Source organism: Eublepharis macularius, chromosome 1 (assembly GCF_028583425.1).
Source record: "Eublepharis macularius isolate TG4126 chromosome 1, MPM_Emac_v1.0, whole genome shotgun sequence".
Classification (NCBI taxonomy): domain Eukaryota; kingdom Metazoa; phylum Chordata; class Lepidosauria; order Squamata; family Eublepharidae; genus Eublepharis; species Eublepharis macularius.
In genome coordinates, this window is record NC_072790.1 from 37,857,302 (window position 1) to 37,880,271 (window position 22,970).

Genomic DNA, 22,970 nt, shown 5'->3' on the forward strand with positions numbered 1-22,970 from the left:
TCCTTTCCCAAGCGAGACGCGCCGGGGACTCACCTCCTCCTTCGCCGGTCGGTATAACAGCCGCTGCTGCGAAGGCCACGAACCGGGATAGGCGATGCCGCTGCTGGATCGAGGTGGCTGGAGGTAAGCGGCCAGCGGGGGAGAGGAGGCGAGCACCGGGCGGCCGCAGAAGGCGCCCCACTGTTCGTTGGACCACGTGGCGGACAGTTGCAAAGACAATCCTGTCCACGTTTGCTCAGAAGGAAGCTTCTCTGTATTCGACAGCGTTCGCTCAGGGAGGAATCTAGCACAGTGGCAGAACATCTGCCTGGCCTGCCAAAAGTCCCACTTTCAATCCCTGGCCTCTCTAGTTGAAAGGATTAGGTTGTAGGTGCTGTGAAAGACGTCGAATGGAGACCCTGGAGAGCAGCAACCCGTCTGGGTGGGCAACACTGAACTTAATGGAGCAGTGGTCTGATGCAGTACAGGACAGGTTCATGATGACATGACATTCTCTGTACAGTATGTAGCAAGGAGTAGCCTTGCTCTCCGCTCGAGGTAGTCATGGGGAAGGACCCTGGCGTCTCCAGCTAAAAGGAGCAGGTAGGAGGTGATGGGAAAGGCCTCACCTGAGATCCTGGAGAGCGCTGCCAGTCCAAGTAGGCAATACTGAACTTAATGGAGCAGCGGTCTGATTCAGACCTTGGAGAGCAGTTGCCAGTCTGAATGGGCAGTACTGACCTTGATAGACCCAAGTTCTGATTCAGTACAAGGTTGAGCTGTAAGTCTCCTTGAAGAGCATCTGGCACCTGTTCGCGCTGGCAGGAGAAAGAGGCTGGCAAAATCGTCTGCCTGGCTTCAGGCTGCAAGGGAAGGATGCTGCCTTTGGGTAATGTTCCTTCTCCTTTTTTAAAAGAAGAAAAATACTTCCATGTAAATAGAAAACTAGCACACCAGGAAAACTTGAATTTTGTCTGCTACTGTAAACTAACATGCTACCCACCTGAAACGCCGTGCTGTGTTGGTCAGTAGTAGAAGAGCAAGATTCCAGTCCAGTAACACCTTAGAAACCAACTAGATTTTTACGGCATGACCTTTCAAGAGTTAAAGCTTTCTGACAAAGGGAGCTTTGATTCTCTAAAGCTCATATTCTGGAAATTTAGTTGGTGTCTAAGGTGCAACTGGACTTAAATCTTTATTTTCCGGGAGAATGGTTTGACCTGCTCCCCTTTGCTTGGAGCACTAGTTTTCTATTTGCACAAAGCAGAAAAGAGCAAAAATCCAGTAGCGCCTATAAGACTAACAAAATTCGTGCTAGGGTATGAGTTTTCGTGCATCAAAGCTCACTTCTTCAGATATGTTTGCATAAAGTTCTTCCTTTCTGTGAAGGCACATTCCAAACCTGGAATTCACCAGCCACAGCAAAGCAGTCCATTCTAAATCACCTTTAATTGATTATTTTGTTAGAGTGTATTATTTTTTTACTGAATTTAATTGCATTTTACTGGCTATTTATTTGAAATATTTCTATGCTACTTTTCTGTTGGACCGCACAGAAACCACTTTATAGTGTTGTAATTGGTTGTATCTTTTAAATCACCCTTGGTTATACACGAAAAGTATTTTTTTAAATGACTGGACATCTGTAATGTGTGAATCTAAGAAGATTCCCTTTTTATGGCGCTTGGAAAAAAACTTAAATGTGAAAAAGCTTAAAGGAGAGTTGGAAAAACAATAGCAACATTTTATAGATTGTAATGTGGAAGGCAGAATAGTCTTGCATAACATTGGTTGATTTTGGTTGGGAATTAGGAGGTCTGTTTTGAGTCATTTCCCAACCGTAGCTTGTCTAAAGGTAGTTCAAACAAAGGGTTTGAAGCTGTCGTTCCACAATTCAGGCTGAGATTGTTCCTCAGAAGTTGATTTGTTTCTCTAGTATATTATAATTTGTTGGAACATTGTGCCTTAGGACAATTCCATAAAGTTTGTGGCTCTTTGAAATCATTTTTACATATCTCCCCACCCCCAACGTATTTATTTACTTCATTTATTTCCAGCCTTTCTCCCCAGTTGGGACCCAAAGCACCTTATATTGTTCATCTCTCCTCCATTTTATCCTCCCAACAACTCTATGACGTAGGTTAGGCTGAAGAGATGTGACTTTTCCAAGGCCACCCAGCAAGCCAGAGTGGGGACTTAAACCTGGGTCTCCCAGAACCTAGTCTGACACTCTAACCACTAACAGTTAGTCATATTAATTCCCATGTTGTAACATGACACGCACACACATAAGCATTTTAATAACTTATGAGTAAGAAATATCTTTTAATTTTCCTATCTTTTAAACCAGTTCATTGAAAAGGGGGTAAGAAAAAACATTTTTTTCTCGTTCCTCAACCACCTCACTACAATTTATGTTTTTATTTTGCATTATTCTTTACACAAATTAGAAGACAAACCAGCAAACTTTAAGTCAAATGGGGGGAAATTCATATGAAAAGCCAGGGGGTCAAAGGAAAGGGAGAGAATATACCTGAGTCTTATGGCACCACGTGCTGGGATGCAACCTAGACAGGGCTTTTTTTCTGGGGAAAGAGGTGGTGGAACTCAGTGGGTTGCCCTAGGAGAAAATGGTTACATGGCTGGTGGCCCCACCCCCTGATCTCCAGACAGGGGAGTTTAGGCAATCTAAACTCCCCTCTGTCTTGAGATCAGGGGGCAGGGCCACCAGCCATGTGACCATTTTCAAGAGGTTCCGTAAATCCATTCCACCACGTTCCAGCTGAAAAAAAGCCCTGAACCTAGATGTTCTGTGCAAATGCATGTAATGAGGCTCTCGTCAATATGTGCTTTACATGTGATAGCACTGGACATAGAGGTAGAGCATCTGATACATTGATTTATGGATATTTGATGTTTTTTGTTCTGGTAACTCATTGAAACTGAAGACTCCTTCTCCTGGTATGAATCAAATGTCTGTTGAGATCATCCAAGCAGGACCCTTTGTCTCCCCCCTGCCCCACACTAGGCAGGCTCACTTGGTGTCTATAAAATACTGAGCTTCACCTCCTGTTTGTGTAATACTGTAATTACACTGTTTGTGTAATACCGTTGTTTGCAAAGCCCCATCGTTATTGGCATCTAGGAAGGCCTGTAGATCGGTTTTATTTTGAAAGGCCTTTGCAAATTACTGATGTTTTTATACATGGATTTCTTTTCTATTGGTTCAAACACTTGAGTTCTAATGAACCTGGGGTTGATCCTACCCCATCCTACCGCACTATTGAACATAGTTAGAAGACTTCCTCCAACCCAAGGAACTTTGCTCCAATGGAAGAGCTACTTGGAGGAAGGCTTGAGCTGGAAGAAGGTTGGAACCATGTCATTTTGTGTAATACATTGTAGTAATGCTCAGTAGCTTTCATATTGATTTTTTTATAATGATACTGTAAGCCACTTTTGACAAACGTGGGAAAGGCGGGCTTTACATTTTTAAATAAATAAAATAAAATCCAACCCCCCCCCCCATCAAGGTTGTAGTCAAAAACCATAGCTACAGCTCTAAATCAGTTAACTAAGAAACTTCAGTTACAATACGATCCTATGGAGAGTTACTCCAGTCTAAGGCCATTGACTTCAATGGGCTTAGACTGGCGTAACTCTCGCAGTGTTAATTAATCACAGCTAAATTGTACCCCTGGAGATGCATTTTCTGTAAGATCCCATTCCAGCCTGTCAGCTGCAGGCTACTCTGGACTCTAGAGCAGTGCTGTGGAATGCCTGATTGACGGATTGAACATACATTTAAAATAAGTGTGTTCCTTGCCTGTGGTATTGCAGTTGAGGAGGCTCTAGCTTGCTTGCTTTTTTAATTTATAAAGGCTCCCACAACATGGGATTTGTATAAATTACTCTAGTGTGTTTCTGAGCTTGAGCTGACTTTGTTTCAAGTATTTTTTTTGGCAACTGTCAGAAAGGGGAGGCGCCCGTATGACTGTCTGCTATTCGCTTCTAAGTAGGTTTCTGGGATTAGGAATTAGATGTATTAACGGAGCATTTTGGGTCAGAGGATGGAGTTATTGTCACACTGGTGAGCACGCTTTTGCAAACATTAACTTCATGGATTTGCACTACACTTTTTGGTTGTATTATCCCTAATCTGCTTAACATGACTATTTAAACACATTGCAAAAGGGATTATATTTTTATTGCTTTCTCAGATAAAGAAAACCAGTTTGGGGGAAGGAGAAGAGTTCTGATGATAAATGTGTATAAATCAGCAAGCCACTTATTTGGATGTAATTCTCACTGATTTTAAAGCATTTATTTAATGATTTTAAATAAATGCATCCTACTTCCTTTAGCTCTGAGTTCATTGAGTAAAAAGGGTCTGGTTTTATTTCTGCTAAGTTTTGTATGGTTTCTCTCACATTGCTCCCGGTGTTTTGAGAATCGAAGATCCCACACATAATCTGTTGAATTTTTTTTTTGCTAAAAAAATGGCCAAATGTGTATAAATTAATACAGAGTAATACAGAATATGGACGTTTTAGTTTGCACAAATACATAATACTTGAGCTTTTTCACTGCTATTGATGTCTGTAGTTCTTTGACTATATTTATTTAGAACTTGAATGCTTCCTGTCCAGAGATCTGCTAACAAGAAAGGGGGGGAGGAATGAGGACAATGGAATATTTTTTTAGAAGTTACAACAGTTCATTAAAATCAGGTATAATTTACTATGTTAAACTGAAAGGGAAAGGTAATTCCTCTGTAACTTAGGTGTTTTCTTCTTTCACCTTAGAGGTACCCATTGCAAATTCACACTAGCGGCAAGAGAATTCTTAGTTGAGAATCCCTACAAAGCAAGTGAACCATGAAGACAAATCCAGTTATTCAAGCTGCTATTGACCTCACTGCTGGTGCTGTAGGTAAGATTGTACAGAGGATTTCCTCAGCTTTTTAGAACCTGATATCAGAAGATTTCGTACCTTTTTAAAAATAGCCCTGTACAAGGTAGGATCTAATGACAGCGAAGCTGGCCCTAAAAAGGACAGTTAGCACTTTCATTGTGGTTTCATGGATATAGCCATGTTGGTCTGCGGTAGAACATCAAGAGTCGAGTCCAGTAGCACCTTAAAGATCTATAAGATACCCTGGAAATCTTGTCGGTCTTTCATGTGCTACTGGATTCAAATTTCACTTTCACTGTGGTAACATTGATTAACTCTTTGACCATGTTCTGAGCATTTCATATGTTGCTTCCCACTTCAGTGAAAACTTGGCCTGCACCAAAAGGTAAATGTGTAAACATTCTTGTCTAATAATTCTCTAACCATTGTTTTGAATTCGTTTAGCGCTGGCTTTCATGCTCACATGAGCGTTTCAAACCACATCACAAGTAAAGTCGAGCAATAAAGGCAACCTAGAAGGAAGATAATATTTGGGTTGTAGATTCTTTACTCAATACATAAAAAGACCAAATTATCAGTACAAGTATCAGATGCCAGGATCAGCATCAGCAATTATGGTTACATCAGATCTGGCTAAGTAGGTGGGACGGCTTAAATCTATTAGTAATTTATTATTGATAATTTATTAGTAATTAAAGCAAAGAACCTTTTTACACTCTAAGGACTAATAGATTTATTTTGGCATAAACCACCATGGGCTAAATGGATGCCTCATCACGAAATGTTATCTCCAGTTGTCTGATAGCTACCTACATAGACACAAGGGAAAAATGTGTACACAGAGGAGTCAAAAGGCTATGGAATTGGCGCATGAGGGGAAAGGAAAGCATACAGTTCTGCTTACACTAACAGTACTGTTGGGGCTACCACAACAGATAGCACTTCATTGACTGTTGTGGTTATTATTCTTGGACACTATGAAAGATAAGCCTTTTGTACATTGAAAAGAAAGTTCAAATCCAATAGTTTACACTTAGTACAAGCAGTGTCTGAGGTTTTTTTAACACCTCTTCATGCACAAGGACTGTTGTGCCTACAGAACATTCTGTGGGATCCAACCCATGATACACGAGTGCTGTTTTGACACTTTGAAAGGTAGACAATATTAGAACAGGGGTTTCTTGCTGAGAATTTAAATTCTTGCCTGTGGAACTAGCTCTTGCAAACATACATGCTACTATACCTCTCTCAGAAGAGTTGGCACCCTCTCTTTTTTTAAAGGGCTGATGTTGAGGAGCAAGTGTATATCTTTGAGCCCCCTCTACCTATTTTGGAATCCTGTGGAAGGAATGAGGAACAGACCCTCACCAGCACCCGGAAGAAGTAAAGAGGGCCAGAGAGATTCATGGGATCCACATTATTGCTATATTGGTGTGCAGTGGCTTCCAGAGAGGGAAGCCACTGATCCCACCCCCCACCGAGCTGGTCCGACACTAGTTTTTGAAAGTATGCTGACAGCAGGATAGTCCGAGTTAGAAAATCTGCTGCTTTCCATACATTCCTTCATCTCTCTCACATTTAAAATGGCAGCCATTTTGATTGGTTTAAAATATATTTGCCCACAGGAGCCACTGTGAGTTGTGAAGCTTTTGGTCAAGAAGAGAGAGGTCCACTTGGGGGTAGGGCAGGACTTCAAAGGCCAGGAATGAGGTCAGCAGTATTTTCTTCAAATTAAGCTACCGCATATATTTGGTTTCAGGGGCTGCAGTGCCTCCAGAGTGCCGATCTGTAGGTTTTTACAGGCACTGCAAGACTGGGTTGGGGTGAGGGTTACCCAGCCAGGCTTCAGTACTGTTGCAGTCTCACTGTCCAGAGGAAGCATTGGCCTGAAATCCAAACTCAGGTAAGGGGACAGCTGGCTATAAGGTATATATCTCATCCTTCCAAGGTTATTAGTTCCTCACAAGATCCCTGCGAGGTAGCTCAGTGTGAGGTCCGTAAACTTCATGGCTAAATGGAAAATAGAACAACCCAAGTTCAAGTCTCGACGATTCTCTTATCACACTGACAATGTTATGCTATTTGCTCCCGTGGAATAAATGGAATAGAGCCTGTTTGTTCTAGAGCAGGGGTCCCCAACTTTTTTGAGCTTGTGGTCACTTTTTAATTCTGGCACAGTGTGGTGGACACAGCCACAAAAGGACTACCATAAAATGGCTGCCACAGCTTTCCTTCAATGTCACAGTGAAAATCCTTGTGCTGTGAGGGCAGCTGCCGCCAAAGCAACATTTAAAAAAAATCTGCACAGCCAATCAGAAGCCTCGTTGGGCAAAACCCGTACCTTCCACTTTCTAAAAACACTTTGTGGACACCACATTGGGGCCCCCTGTTCTAAAGGCACTAATTTTCAGCATGTCATATCCTCATTCCTAATTCTCTTTCTCTCAAGCCCAGTTCATGAATGTTATAAAATCACAGAGACTTCTAAAGCTCACAGTTCCCTTCTTATGCAGGGGGAACAGCCTGTGTGGTAACTGGTCAGCCATTTGACACCGCAAAGGTGAAAATGCAGACATTCCCTAACATGTACCAAGGACTTGTGGACTGCTTTGTGAAGACTTACAAGCAAGTAGGATTTCGGGGGTTCTACAAGGGGACCACCCCAGCTCTTGTTGCAAACATAGCCGAAAACGCCGTGCTCTTCATGTGTTACGGCTTTTGCCAAAAAATTGTGAGGAAAATTGTGGGACTGGACAGGAATGCACAACTGAGGTGAGTGACACGAGTTTTTCAATTTTCTAAACTGCTGACTCAGTTAAGAATTGGGGTGTTTTTTGATCAAGCGTTGTTTCTGGAGAATCAGGTTTAGCTGAATTTTCCCCAACTACATCAAAATATAGGGTTTAGCTGATGCAGCGACATTGATCCGTGCTAGTGTAACCTCTAGGATTGAGTACTGTAATGCTGTCTCAGTGGGGCTGCCCTTAGAGATAATCCCATAGCAAATTGTTGGAAGATGTGGTGGCTTATTATTTGATCGGAGCAAACTAATTTAACATGCAATCTGGAATACTTTCATTGCTTCTTTATTTTTTTGAGTTCAGTTTAAAGATGCTGATTTTCATCTTTAAAACCCTTTGTGGCCTGGGACTAACGTATCTAACAAGGAGCGCAGCTATGAACACATGAAGCTGCCGTCTGTTGGATTAGAACCTTGGTCCATCAAAGTCATTATTGTCTATTCAGCTCTCCGTGATCTTAGGCAGCGGTCTTTCACATCACCTATTACCTGATATTTTACCTGGAGGTGCCAGGGTTTGAACCTGGGACCTTTTGCATGCCAAACCGATGCCCTGGGCCTGAGCCACATCCCCTCCACAGAACCCCCCCCCCCCCAGATGTAATTGGTAAAAAGCTGCTCAAGTTCCAATTGCTGCCTGAAAACCCACTCTTTTTCTGGAAAAAAAATATTGCAAATGTCTGCATTGTATCCCTCCATAACATTCTGACTAAAGATAATTTTAGGCTGTGTAAAGTACCTTTCTAACCTTCGCAGTTGCAAAATGATATTGGCGCACACACAACATTATGTTTAAGGCCAGTTAATAGTAAGCAACTAACGCTCCCTAGTTTACTCTGTTTTCATAAAATTTGAATTTTTCACTTTAAAATTGTGATTTGGATTATGAGGAGTTCTGGATTACTAAAGTTCACGTCACTGCTTATGAAAATGATTATGGGCGCAATCCTAAGCAGGTCTGTTCAGAAGTAAAGCCCATGTTATTCAGTGGGGCTTATTCCTGGGAAAGCATCCTTAGGATTGTGGCCTGTGTACCCAGGTTACGCCAAATTCTAAGCTCTAATTTGGAACGGCTTCGGTTCTGACCGTCCTGAACAAGGCATGTTAAGCCTTGCATGATTCTGTTGTTCAACAAATGCACATAACGGAAGAAAGAAGATTGCTTTTGAATACTTAAAAAGCTAGCTGAAATGCTTGTTGAATATAGATCAGAAGAATATAGTTCAGAAGATGCAATGGTTTTAAACTGAAAAAATGTACCTTAACACAGTGGTGACAATAAAGGCAGTTAACAAGTGGAGGCAATTGCTTCAAGAAGTTATGGATTAAGTCTTCCATGGCAGTTCATACAGAAGAGTTTGAACAGGACAGACATCTATGTAGCATGTGTATTTATTAGGAAATGTATAGGTATTGTTGCTAATGTACTAATGTCCACCTTTCTCACTGAGACTCAAGGCAGATGACATAGTGTGAGATTAGTACAGTCAATATCTAGGACATTTCAATAAACAATGCCGTAGGGTAAATCAAGGCAAGTCTACAAAGGCGTAACATTAGCAAAAAATCCAATACAGCAGGGGTGGACAATTGTTTTGGCTCAGGGGCCACTTTGTGGGAGTGGAGGTTAGCGGAGGGCCACACCTTTTAAAATGATTGCATTCATTAGTTAACTTTGCATTTCAGAAAAGGTACAAATTGTATCATAAAAATCAGTAAATATAAATTAAATAAAATAGTGGTAGTTTTATTCAATTTATTTATTGTGCTAATTTCATATCGCGCATGGGAAGGAAATCTCGGTTCAAGGCGGATTTTCTGACTGTCTTGGCGGGCCACAAAAAACTCTGTAGTGGGCCGCATGTGGCCCGCGGGCCGCAATTTGCCCACCCCTGCAATACAGAATTGAAGAAATGCTGAAGCAGCACATAAGCAATTCTAGGACTGACATTAGACAACATAGAAAGTTATATTACTGGGCTGCATACCGATGGGCATAACTTCATTGTGAAGTCTGCCAGGAAACGACGCTTGCTGAGCTTTGTAGAGACGTACAGTCTTCCCTTTTGGATGAGCAGCTGGTAGGGAGGAGGCACAAGGCATCTTCCTGTTTCTACAGTTGGAGAGCTCCAATTGGCTGGATGTTGTGAATACACCAAGTCACTTTCTGCTTCTTCCACTTTTGTGTGCAAAGGTCCTATAAGTCATAGCCAACTTATGGCAACCCCACAGCGTTCTTAAAGTGAGACAAACGGAGGTGGTTTGCTATTGTCTGTCCCTCCATAGTGACTCTGTACTTTGTTGGTGGCCTCCCACCCAATTACTAATCATGGCTGACCCTGCTTAGCTTCTGAGATTTGACAAGATCGGCCTTGCCTTAGCTATGCCGTTCAGGACAAAATAACAATTAAGCATCATCAAGTCACAACTGACTTATGGCGATCCCTTATTAGGTAAGAGAAGAGCAGAGGTGATTTGTCATTGCTTTCCTCTGCACCTCTCCTTTTATAGAACAATTATTTTTTTTGCTTTAAAAAGTTGATTTTTATAATAAATCAGTGCTGTATTTTTAAAATGAGACGAGGGCGGACGGCCCATGTGACACAGATCTGTCAAACGTTTAGAGGACAGGCAGGAGCAGAGCCTGCTTTATATGCTATGATTTAAAAGTGTGTCTGAATATAGTCTTAATTCATTGGTCCCTTCCCGTTTTGATTCTGTATGGGAAGCCAGATCCCTTGATTGGCTATGCACTTTACCAGTTTTCCCAGCAGGAAATTCAGAATAGTGGTAGCAGAAGCTGTGATCTTCCAGAGCTAACCTGCAAGGAAAACTGAAACTCTTCCGGGCCACGCTGGGGCTGCGGATCAAGGACCCCGGCTCACATGTCCCAGCTGCAATTTGTCTTTCTTACAGTGACCTTCAAAATGCCGCTGCTGGTTCCTTTGCTTCTGTCTTTGCCACCTTGGTCCTTTGTCCCACAGAGCTTGTGAAGTGCCGCCTGCAGGCCATGCACGAAATGAAGTTGTCGGGGAAGATCCTACAAGGGCACAAGTAAGTCACCTGCACCTCTGCATGAGGAAGCTTTGACGCTCAAAAGCTTATACCCTGAAAAACTTGCTGGTCTCGAAGCTGCCTGCCACCCACCCTAAACCTCTCAGGCAGGTAAAGGCTAGGTCACCACATGCCACTTGTCTAGCCTCCACTTAAAAGCAGGCAGAGAGCCCTGACACGAATCCTCAAAGGGTCTCCTCTCTCCCCTTCCAGAGGCTCCACCAGACAGATGGCCTGTTCCCTGTATTTGCCTCCCCTCACCCAGCTACAGCCTGGGGCTATTGAGGAAAAGGGATGACTTTCCCCATATATATCCCAGCATATGTATATGCTGCCACCATTTAAACTTGGCCCATTTAACGTGACCAGAGTGTTTGAGGCCTGTGTGTGGGATATTCTCCCTCGGCCAACAATTTCAAGCCAGCCAGGGTGAAACAGAGCAAAAAATAAACTTTATTTACAAGATGGAGCATAAGAGTGAACAGAATTTAAACTAATAAACTGGAGTTAAACAAAGAATGTTTCTGTGTAACAGAACAGGTTTGGAATCAGCCAGCAATATCTCTGCTGCCTCTTATCAGCAGACTCAAAACTCTTCTCCCTCAGCAGCTCCTCAGAGCCTTCTTTCCTTCCAATGGACACTCGCTCTCATTGGCTGTCTCAGGAGAGGCAGAGCTGGAGCCAGTCCTGTCCATCACACTGCCACTGGACCCAAATCCTGCTGTTCTACTGCAGACCGACACAGCTGTTTACCTGAAGCTGTCTGTGGAAATGCTGTTGCTTTAAAGATCAGTGCCTGAACTCTTTTGAGTCCAGTCTGCATTGCATGCTGCTTTCGTAAGAACTGTAATCAGTGACCATGTTCCATTGAGTAGCTTATCCCCTGTGTTGACTGATGTCCGTGCTTCTGGATGTGGAACTATCCTTTTGCTACAAGTTGCTACCTCACTTGATAATAGCCAAAGTCTCTTCTTCCCTTCCCAGCCTAACCTGTTCCTTATTCCATTCCATCCCTTTCTCAATCGCTCATGTGTGTCCCGTGTACACTTTACTAATCCAGCAGCGCTTTGTTCAAGGTGAGACCACAAGGGAGCCTTCTCCTGTTGAGCTTGTGACATTATCTGCAATGGCTACTTCGACTATGGCTTTTCTCCAGTATAGCTGGAGCTGTTAGCACATCTAATAAGTACTTTACAGAGCGGTCTTAAGCATGGTTACACCCTTCTCAGCCCACTGACTTCAGTGGACTTAACTCCACTTAGAAGCGCATTGTAAGCCACAGAGATAAGTTATGCGGGATACCCAGGTGGATTGAATACGTGCATGCTTAAAACTGTTAAAAATAAAGTTAAAATGCATCTTTGAAAAGAGAGAGATCTTGATTCCCACCAAACCCACCCCCTTTAGATATTTGAGATAGAAATTCCTAATTCTGTCTTTTTGGGTTTAAGTTATGTGGCCTTGGAGAAATTTCATTGCTCTTCCCCAGTTTGTAAATTACCTGGTACTCAAGCTGTTTCCTTTTGGTTTGTCAGCTATGATTTGTCCCTGACCATCTTGTTCCTCTCCTAGTACAGTTTGGGCAGTAGTGAAAAGTGTTATACAGAGGGATGGTCCCCTTGGATTTTACCGTGGTCTCTCCAGCACTTTGCTACGAGAAATTCCTGGCTATTTTTTATTCTTCGGAGGCTATGAACTGAGCCGGTCATTTTTTGCTTTTGGGAGACCAAAAGAGGAGCTAGGTATGTTCAGGTTTCAAGATATCTTCTGCTGTTAAATAAGCACATGCCGATGAAATAACTTGCGCTTTCCAATACTTAGAGCTGTACTTTCTCACCATTCTGCCTTCTGTGAAATGTTTATGATATTTATAGTCTGCTCGTCTCACTGAGATTCAAGATGGATTAACACAGGATAAGTCAATACAATACAAATTTGGAAAAACAAGCAGAAATCTAATACAGAGCTGGAACAAAACATAAGCAATGAAACAGGATATCTTAAACAACATGGAAACTACCCAGCGGGATCATACTTAGAGCAACGGACAGTATACAGTAGTATAGTTTACAGTCCCTATCTCTGTACAAATGTATCTCCTTGAATAATTTCTTTACAGCACAACCCTATTACCTGTGTAAACAAGCCCTCTTGCTTAATACAGTTTTGCCTAGTTTGTAGGAAGTCGAGAGAATGGAAGCTTTCCTGACATCTTCAGGTAGGCCATTTCTTAAGGTGCGCCACAGAGAATGCACCTTTAGCTGTTGATTTTGCCATTCGTGGGGTGGTAGTTGCAGAAGACTGTTCAGATGAGCGAAGCTGCTGTGGCAGAGCATAGGGAGAGAGGCGATCCCGTAGGTGTGATGGACTACGGCCATGAAGGGCTTTGTATGTGATGACCAAAACCTTGAATTGAGCCCGGTAACTGATGGGGTAGCCTGTGGAGTGACTGCGGAATAGGAGTAACATGCATGCTCCATCTGGTTCCTGATGATAATCAAGCAGTGGTGTTCTGCACCAACTAGAGTCCTCAAGTTGGCTGGAGGGATACTTGAGTGCATTATAGTAGTCTCGTCTTGATGTTACCACGGTATGGATCTGGTTGATCATCTACACTAGACTGAGTTGCAGGATGCATTTTTTTTTGCAGTTGAATTAACTTGTTTCCCTAGCAGCTGTGTTGGATCCACACAGACTCTTAAACGAGTCTGCAAGGGTCAAAGAAACCACACGGACAGCAGGGAGCTCAATGTCTTTCAGTATCTCTGCCTTCCTAACCAGCATCACTTCTGTTCAGCTTGTTTGTTTTCAGTCACTTGACTGCAGCTCTTAGGCAGTGACTCAAGACCTCTCTTGCATCACCAGGAGATTTGGTACAAGATTGCACCCTGTGGAACCCACCAAGATAGTTCACACACTGAAGATAGCTGGCCTCCAATAGCAACCCTTTGAGTCAATATCACGAGGAATGATTTAAATCAGTCCAAGGCCCATCGCCTAATACCCACTTCTGTCTCCAGATGCCTCAAGTGGATGAAATGACCTTGGCCCCTTGTATCTATGTGACTACCTCTTCCCCTGTGTTCCACCATGGTAGATTTGTTCATCTGGCCAGGGCCTTCTGCAGATACCTCCTTGCAGCTGGGTAAAATCAACAGCTGCCCACACATGTACTTTCTCTGTGGTGGCCCCCATCTTATGGAATGGCGTGCCTGAAGAGGTCAGAAAAGCTCCCACTCTCCTGGCTTTCCACAAACTATGCAAAACTGAATTATTCAGGAGGGCTTTCTCCCCAGATTATAGGGCTATGTTGTAAGAAGTAGCTCAGAGAGAAAGGGACAGGGACTCTATGCTACTCTGTTGGGTTCTAGCTGCTGATGTAGACATGTGCCTACTTGGGAGTTTCCACGTTGCTAAATATGCCATGTAAATTAGTTATGCTTTGTTTCAGAAAGTTTTCATCTCTCTGCTTTGGCTTTATGCTTGTTTTCAAATTTTCTGCTATCATAACCTATCGTATCTCTTTCACTCAATGTCCTGTTGTTCATTATTGAACTATGCTCAGTGAATGCCCAAGCTGTTGATAATATTATATTTTCACTTGTACTGTGTAATCCACCTTGGATCTCAGTGAGAAAAGCGGACTATTGATTATGATGATGATCTGCCATGTCAAAGGCTAATAGAACCTGGAGGAGCAACAAAGAAGCATGACCTTTGTCTATATTCAGACAGAAGTCTTCACCTAAACCCGCCAGAACGGTCTCCATCTCATAGCCCAGCCTGAAACCAGACTGAAAAGGGTCCAGAGCACCAGAGTTATCCAAGAAGAGTTGGTGTGGTACTGTTCTCTCAACCACTGTGGCTAGAAAGGGCAGATTAGAGACTGGATGATAACTGGCCACGTCATTTTTTAATAGGGATGGCTTTTTGGGTAGTGGGTGGATAACCACCTATTTGAGTGGTTGAGGGAAGGCACCTTGAGTTAGTGATGGATTTATGATACGAAGGGCTCATTTACATGATCTTTGCAAGATTTTAGCAGCCATGATGGGCATGAATCTCATGCACTAGTGACAGCCTTCACAGATGCCGGGATCCCGTCAATCTTCATCACTGTAACGGGGTCAGAATGGTTCATAAGAGGACAGATGGTGTATTAAGCATTTTTTTCTCCATCATTATTGTAGCTGGCATCCAGCTTGGAGCATATTCATGCTATTTTGTTAGCAAAAAACTCTGCAAAGGTGTCAGCTAATTTGTTTATTCCTGAACCAGTAAATGTTCAGACTTAGGAATCAGAAGATGTTGAGCTCTCTTCAATAACTGGGATGGTTGTGATGAGCCGGCTGATGCAACAATTGCAGAGGAATAACATTTATTTGTCACAGTCACCCCACTGCTTCGTAGGTCTTCCAATGGGATCTATAGCATGCTGTATCAGATTCAGGGCAAGATTTCTGCCAGTTTCTCTAGGCATCTTCCAGCCCTCTTTAGGTCATCCAGTTCCATGATAAACCACACCAGCTTTTCTTTTATTCTAACTTTGTCCTCGCAAGATGATACCATGCCTTAAAATTAAATGTATACTTTGCTTCAGGGAATGCATTAACATTGGGCAGGGTAAAGGGAGCAGATCTGGGATACCAAAGGCGTCAAAACGTCAGCTCCCCCTCCCCTCCCCATCACAGTGGGTTGGGGGATGCTGCTAGCATTTTCTCCTTCAAGTACCAAATGATTTCAGGTGCCCCTTTCTTGGTCTTGCAGGTCCTGTCGCACTGATGTTCAGTGGTGGCTTCGGGGGTGTCTGCTTGTGGACGGCGGTGTACCCAATCGATTGCATCAAATCTAGAATCCAGGTGCTTTCTATGGCCGGAAAACAAGCAGGCTTCATGGGAACGTTTGCAACTGTATTCCAAAACGAAGGTTAGAACATAACACAGGAACTGTCTGGGGCATGAGGAAGGGCTATGCGTTTCAGAATACGAAGAACCGAGACCACAAATCACAGGTTTTATCTGGAATCCTCTGCAATAGCAGAGCTCCACCCCTTCCCGGCCCAGCTTGCAACATGGGAAAACATTTTACCGTATATACTCATCTCTCTCCTGTCATCTACCTCGTTTCATCCCAAGAGAAAACAAGTTAAAAACAAGAGCTCTGCCAGTTCACATACAAAGTGGGGACAGGGAATGGGTGGGATTTATTTACAGAAAAGAACACACAGGTGAAGGATGCTAAACACTAGGCTTTCTTGACCTTGCGGTGCTCCACCCTGCCTCACCCCACCTTAGGAAGTCACCATGGATAGGGAAAACCCCCCAGAATGTATTGAGGTAAGAGGGGAGAGGAGGCAGGATTTGAATTCCCCACACTAGCACCCTCTATTTTCTGTAAAAAATGAGACATGAGCCGCTGTTTTACATAGGGGCATTCAGACTGTTTTATTCAGTGAATAAAAATAACTTGAACCTCCCATCACATCTGTTTCAGACCTCTCTCAGGAAACGACAGTTCCTTAAACTGTGGTAGTGGCCGTGGGGTGACATTGTGGTAGGCCTCTCAGCCCACCAACAGAAGAGTATCTCTCTGCCTCATAGCCCTTCTAAGCTGCAAGAATGTAAAACAAACTGGGCATTTTCTCTAACCAGAACCTATATTGGGAGTGTCTGGTCTTGGTTACCTAACGCTTTAGTACCGACAAAGTTGAAGCCTGAGGCCTGCAAAAGAATTTGGCCTGATTTTCTGGGTCAAGGGATAAGTGTGGCATTTCAGCTGCTAAGTAGTAGGTTTCACCACAGTTAAGCTTTTTACTCTTTGGCTTCAAACTATGGTAGAGAAGAAATGCCGTATTAATACAAACTCTCATTCACAGGTGTGTTTGCCTTATACTCCGGCCTGAAGCCTACTCTGATCCGTGCATTCCCAGCCAACGGTGCTCTGTTCCTTGCTTACGAGTACAGCCGGAAGCTGATGATGAACCAGTTTGATGCATACTAAGCTCTCATTGTACACAGATGTCATTATGTGCATTTATAGGTCAATGCAGGAGTCGACTGCTGGGAATGAAGGTAACACTAGGGGTTGGACTTTGTCGAAGCAGTTTTTTTTAAAAAAGAAGAGTCTGCATGGGTCAGTTTTAATAAACATCCTATGTTTTCTAAACTTTGTGCAGCCGTGAGAGTCTGTACATAGAGAACAGAGTATCTTTACACTATCCCAATCCTATGGAGCTTATAGGTAGTGCTGTATTTTTTGGGGGGGGAACAAGCACTAGTGGTGTTTAGGGTTATAAGCGTAGGCTGTGAAGTAATACCAAAAGAAATCCATAAACACATGAGGGTGGGGGGAGAATCAGACAGCAGTGGCATGCTAAGGCAGCATTCATTGCCCCACATGGTAAGGGGGGGCAATTTTACTGTCATTTGATCACACTCTGTTGCAAAGAGTATGTGACTCCAGCCAGCAGATAGGCCCTACATATCCTTCATTATTTGGCTGCTGGACTCTCTCTCTAAACAGCATGGGATTAGACACCACCACAAAACAACCTACATGCTTGTAATTATACTGAGAAGGTTGCAACCTGATTAAAGAGGGGCACCTGTACTGTACTTAATATCTTTCTATACCCCTCCCCAATTTCCCAAGCACTAGTCTGCAACCGCTCTTCTTTGACAAAATACAACCCTGACTCTTAAGTTTTATACTGAAACAAGGTCACGTTTCTGTATCTATTTTACAACAAGGAAGACACAATTAGGCAAGTACAGAAATGATCATATTTACTATCTGAGAATTTGGAGAATAGGACATTCATTTTCTCTAATGTGTTTTCAGAATATAGCTTAAATTATCTGATCCCATTAGTCCTACTCACAGCCTTTATTTATAGCTGCTAGAGTCTAGCTTATTTGTTGAAATATGAAGAGTTTTTACTCTATGAACCAACCATATTACAGGGACTTAGGCCCGCTATCTTGCATTGAGCTCACCTGACTTCTAAGTAACCAGTGCAGCTCCATTTTGGATTAAAGCCTTCAGTAGAAAATAGTAGTTGTAATCCACTGTTGTGGAAAAAACTGAGATGAACATAATGAAAACTAACGGTAATCGCAGATCTGGTGGTGGTAAAGAGTGCCCTCGTCATAGTTGACTTATGGCAACTCCAGCAGGGTTTTCATGCCAAGAAACTAACAGAGATGGTTTGCCACTGCCTGCCTCTGCAACCCCGGTCGTCTTTGGAGGTCTCCCATCCAATTACTAACCAAGGCCGACCCTGTTTAGCTTCTGAGATCTGACAAGATCAAGCTCACCTGGGCTATCCAGGTCAGGGCAGCAGATTCTGTACTAGGTATTTTATAAACATATTTGTTAGTTTTATTCTTCCTCCACTAATAGCACTATCACGCTTAACCACTGCTCATTTGCCAAAATAAGCGTTGGGATGTTTATGATTTGAAAGAATTCACCAAATCTGGTATTATAGGAGCAGAAAAATATTGTCACATTTCAGCCAAAGGATTTGTGGGCCATCCTAGAAGATTTCTCTCCATCACAGGCCTTGTGTAGTAGGGCCTTCCACGCTCACAGAAAGCTTCCCAGTCTGATATAAGTATGCACCAGCAGTAATAGGCCCCCCAAATAGAGAAACCCAGCAGCAGAACTCTAATGGCCCTCTAGATATGGATCCAGATTAGGTTTGAGAATGGGCTGAGTTTCAAATGCAAGTCTGGTACATCAGCTGCTCCCAACTGAGTATTAATAATCCCAACCAAAAGGGCCCCTTGCTTCCTGCTTATCTTCTATCAGTTAGGATGAACATGTGTCCAACTCACAAGTGGGTTCCCTCATCTAAACTATCTGGTGCTGGGGAGAGAATAGGGTAAAGAGAAGTTTATTTAAACACCAAAGGCTTTGATGCCTCAAGACTGACTGCTCACTTGGACTTGGTAACTATAAACCCATGATCTGAAGAATTGTCCCCCCTAAGTAAGCTAGAAAATTCGCAGTAGTAAGTTGACAATAGCTCCATTCTTGAAGCTGGGTTTTCAAAGCTATTTAACATTTCGACTAGGTCTAGTACATGAGTTGGGGGCGGGGGGCGTTCTCTACCTCTTTCTCCCTCTCGGCTCAACTTTTTCTGCTTGGTTTGTTTCCGATAATGGGAGGGGAGAGCAGCGGAGCCAGAAGCTCTTTTAAGCCAAAACTCTGGATTAACCCTTTTCCTTTCTGTACTCCTTCCTTTTCCTTCCTGAATCTCACACCCCAAAGGGAAACTACTACACAAAATCCAAACTTTTGCTTACACAATAGCTGGGCCAAGGCAACTGCTGTTTTTTAAATGACATCTAAGCTACTAACTGGTTGGCTTCTCTGCCCATCTAGGGCAATAGACGCTCCAGTCTCTTCCTGCTTTGTTAACTTGTATAGGGCATAGGATCAGAGATCTGTCACAATGAAATTATATAAGGGTGTCCAGGAGAAGCAGAACTAGTGCCAAAAATCATCTTGTAATCCCCAAACCAGAATAGCCCCAGAGAATTCCAAAATCCAGTTAACTCCACAAGAGGTTGGAAGGCAGACCACCCTGACTGATCCCTGCAACGGGCAGCAGTGATGGGCATGCATGTGTGTCCTTAGAAGTTTGCTACCCAATCCTGGTGTCACCCTCACCTCAAGATTACCTGTTTCTGCACCAGTGCAAGATTTCAGATTCGCAGGTGTCTTATTATGTGTCTGGGTGCCAATAATTATTTGTGCTAGACTCCCTGAAGTCCCAAGCTCACCTTGAAAAAATGTCTCTATGCATACATTCAGGAACGCAGTGGAATGGAGTTCCGGCACCTCTTGAAAATGGTCACATGGCCGGTGGCCCCGCCCCCTGATCTCCAGACAATGGGGAGTTTAGATTGCCCTCTGTGCCGTGGCGCAGAGGGCAATCCAAACTCCCTGCTGTCTGGAGATCAGGGGGTGGGGCCACCGGCCATGTGACCATTTTTGCCAAGGACGATTTAAGCTACCCCCTCCCCCTTGTTCCAGCTGACCCAAAGTGACATCCTTGTGCGGTCCCAAGTTCCACCACTTCTTTTCCCAGAAAAAAAAGCCCTGCATACATTGAAGTTACCTGGAAAAAACTCTGCACTCCATTCTGGGCCCACTTGCACTAGGAACAAGCATTCCACACTAGATAAAACTAGATTTTCTGAAACCTTAAGAGACAGCTACGAGTCAGGGCAACTTTGGTTCTCTGCCCCTGGCCCCAATTCCCATTCTTTAATTGCGGCTAAAACTATATGGGGCAAATTACCAATCCAAATGATTCATCCACCCAGTTGTTGGCAAAGGAAGCAAAACCCGAGTTTACTCATCCAGAATAATGGAGGGTTGATGTGCCGTGACCACTGACCTTCCATTCAGACTAGGCGGTCAGGCACAAGCCACACACAAGCCCACCGGCAAATTAATTATTTTAATCATCATAGAAGCTAAACAAAAAAACAAATGAGGCAGATTATATCAACATTCATTTCCAAGGTGCTCCCATCTCTACAGACTTCACAGCAATAGCAAAGACGCATGATTCCGGAGGGAAACAGGATGAGAAACAGGACAAGTCATTCCACTTAAACAGTCTATTTCTCACTCAGGGCTCGGGTTTAGTGAAATTCAACTCCACGGCAAAGTTTTCCCTGAAAATCTTCCACATCTTCGGCTTGTGTGGGTTATCCAGTTCGTTTCTACAGAGGTAAAGTCTAGTGGGGGGAAAAAAATAATAGTGTTCCTTTAATGCAAACCATGCAAGTTCTATGTGAAAGTCTGTAAAGAACACGAAGGACTTTAAAAAGTGCTAAAGGATGAGTCTAGTAGAGATGCATAAAAGAAGACTCTTCTGGCACCTTAAATGCAAGTTTATCACAGCTCAAGCTTTTGTGAGCCAGAGTTCACTTTTATCAGATGCACAGGCTGCAACTCACAAACACTTGTGTTGCAATAACACTTGTGTGTCTTTAGGCGCCGCAGAGGCTACTTTGGATGCAGCAGGCTAACACAGCTACCTCTCTAAAGGTGTTTTTACAGATACACATAGTACAAGTTTCCTACTGCAAAGCCACAATGAGGATCACTTACCCATGAAGACGCTGCACTACGCTTGACCTTCTAAGTACACACACCCGAGAGAATATCTGGGCCTTTCCACACAGTGTTAGTACAAAGAGAGCAGCTGCGGCCACCATTTGCCATAGTCTCTTCACACAGATTTGTGCCTTTGTTGCTGGGATTGCTGAAGAGTTTTTGTACTCCATGCAAAAACCAGCTGTACAGTGCTCTCAAAGGACTTCTAGTCTTTGCTCACTACCTTGAATCCTTCAGGACTCTCCCACAGTAGGTTACATGCTGGCAAGACTGAATGCCTGTGCTGAAATTGGCCATCCTACGCAGACCTGCATTCCTTCAGGGCTTCCCCGAACTACACAAGCGTTTAGCCACATGTGGCTTTAAAATGATAGCAACAAGGGCGAGATTTAACCCACGGCATTTTGCACAGTAAAGAGCAGGAGCAGCCCATCCACTAGGTAGTCCTAAATTAGGGCACTAGCCATTGAAGAGCAATGAACAGGCAGGAGTGAGAAGGATGGGAGAGGGGTTGCCTTCCTGCCTCCCCACCTCCCCATGGACTTGTGGAAAGGAAGACAGGTGCCAGGACGCACCACTGCCAGGGATAAGGAGGACGGTCAGCATCTTCTTGCCTCCCTAAAGCACGAAGGGAAGGGAGAAGGGCAAGCACTGCCTTCTTGCCTTCCTGTGGAGGAAGAGGCCTGAGTGCCCAGGGCGTACCTGCCTAGAGCACTCCAAAATCCTCGGGCTGGCCCTGGCAGGAAGAAGCTAGCTGGTGGGTTTTGGTAATATGGCAATAGTCAGCGGCTGTAACAGCTGCACACAAGGGAAGGAGATGGATGGACTGATGAGATGGACACACTGAGGAGTTACAGCGGGGTGGATGAAAGGTCACTTCCCACCCAGAATATGTCTGTGCTTGCTGCGTTGCCGTCTGTTCTTTTGGCAAATAAAGCATGCCTTCTGATAATTTTCCTTTACGGCTATATGGTACAGCAGACTGACTGGTAAATTATACATGGGCAGATGCAACATTCTCCCAATGTAGGGACAGTTGGGGCTCGCTGATCTAGAGGCAAGGGCATCTTTTCCTGCTGCTCTAAAGAAGTCAGAAGTGCTAGTTTAATTTCTCCTCTATGGGAAAAGGAGAATTCAGCAATGGTCATAAGCAGAGACAGCTGTAAAATAGGGTGAGATGGTTTCATGGACAATAGGCCCATCAATGGCTACTATCCAGGGGAAGTAAATGGATCCTCCACATGCAGAGCATATAGACCTCCGAATACCGAATGCCAGGAAGCAACATCGGGGGGAGGCCTCAGCCCCTAATGCCCTGTTCGTTGGCCCTCCAGGACAATTGCGTAGCTGCTGCGTGGAACAGGATGCCGGACTAGACGAACCACTGGTCTGGTCCTTGCCCCCAGTGATCGTACAGGCAGAGGTGACCTCCCTCCCCTCCCTGAAAGGAAGGAAACTTTTAAATTACTTTTCATTCTTCATTCACTGGCTTCCTTTGTTGGATACTCCCAGAACTGCAAGGAAACAGCATATCCCTGAACATTTTCCTCCTCCATCCACATCACACAGAGGAAGCAGTTTAATGGCCTGCCAGTGACCAGTACCAAGAAGCCAGCTCTGCTTTCTTCTGCTAGTGTGTTTGCAGAAGCCCTCAGCAAAGCTTGCTTCTCATCACTAAGCATTAAAAAAGGTAAAGGTTTCACCCCTGTGCAAGCACCGAGTCATTACTGACCCATGGGGGACATCGCATCATGATGTTTTCTTGGCAGACTTTTTTACGGGGTGGTTTGCCTTTGCCTTCCCCAGTCATCTACACTTTACCCCCAGGAAACTGGGTACTCATTTTACCGACCTTGGAAGGATGGAAGGCTGAGTCAACCTTGAGCCAGCTACCTGAACCCGGCTTCCGCCAGGATCGAACTAGGTCGTGAGCAGAGCTTGGGCTGCAGTACTGCAGCTTACCACTCTGCGCCACGGGGCTTAAACAAGCCATAAAGAAATGCTGTTGCTTGCTTCTTGGAGCGGATGCCTTTGAATTAAGAATTGCAGCTTCCTGATCCCGTCCCTTACCAAGCCTAAGACCTCC

The 22,970-nt window shown here is 43.9% G+C and overlaps 2 protein-coding genes across 3 annotated transcripts in view; one reads left to right on the plus strand and one right to left on the minus strand.

The window, feature by feature from the left end:
* The first annotated feature begins 9 nt into the window (after positions 1–9).
* Positions 10–16,912, plus strand: SLC25A15 (solute carrier family 25 member 15). The gene is made up of 7 exons (XM_055000326.1): positions 10–123; positions 4,785–4,911; positions 7,407–7,665; positions 10,610–10,747; positions 12,320–12,489; positions 15,515–15,673; positions 16,623–16,912. The coding sequence occupies exons 2-7, from the start codon at positions 4,857–4,859 to the stop codon at positions 16,745–16,747; spliced, it is 906 nt and encodes a 301-aa protein (XP_054856301.1). The 5' UTR covers positions 10–123; positions 4,785–4,856; the 3' UTR covers positions 16,748–16,912.
* A 3,293-nt stretch (positions 16,913–20,205) lies between these two features.
* The window catches only part of LOC129338339 (phosphatidylinositol 3,4,5-trisphosphate 3-phosphatase TPTE2-like), a 36,084-nt gene continuing 33,319 nt past the window's right edge, over positions 20,206–22,970 (minus strand). For both annotated transcript variants that reach the window (XM_054992492.1, XM_054992482.1), the window contains exon 19: positions 20,206–20,502. In XM_054992492.1, the coding sequence (XP_054848467.1) occupies positions 20,394–20,502 (109 nt within the window). In that variant the 3' untranslated portion in view covers positions 20,206–20,393. The remainder of the gene's footprint in view (positions 20,503–22,970) is intronic.

Coding starts and splice junctions, on each gene's coding strand:
- SLC25A15 (XM_055000326.1), top strand. CDS start 4,857: ATGAAGACAAATCCAGTTATTCAAGCTGCTATTGACCTCACTGCTGGT. Junction 7,666..10,609: donor GACAGGAATGCACAACTGAG/GTGAGTGACACG, acceptor TCTTTCTTACAG/TGACCTTCAAAATGCCGCTG. Junction 10,748..12,319: donor AAGATCCTACAAGGGCACAA/GTAAGTCACCTG, acceptor TTCCTCTCCTAG/TACAGTTTGGGCAGTAGTGA.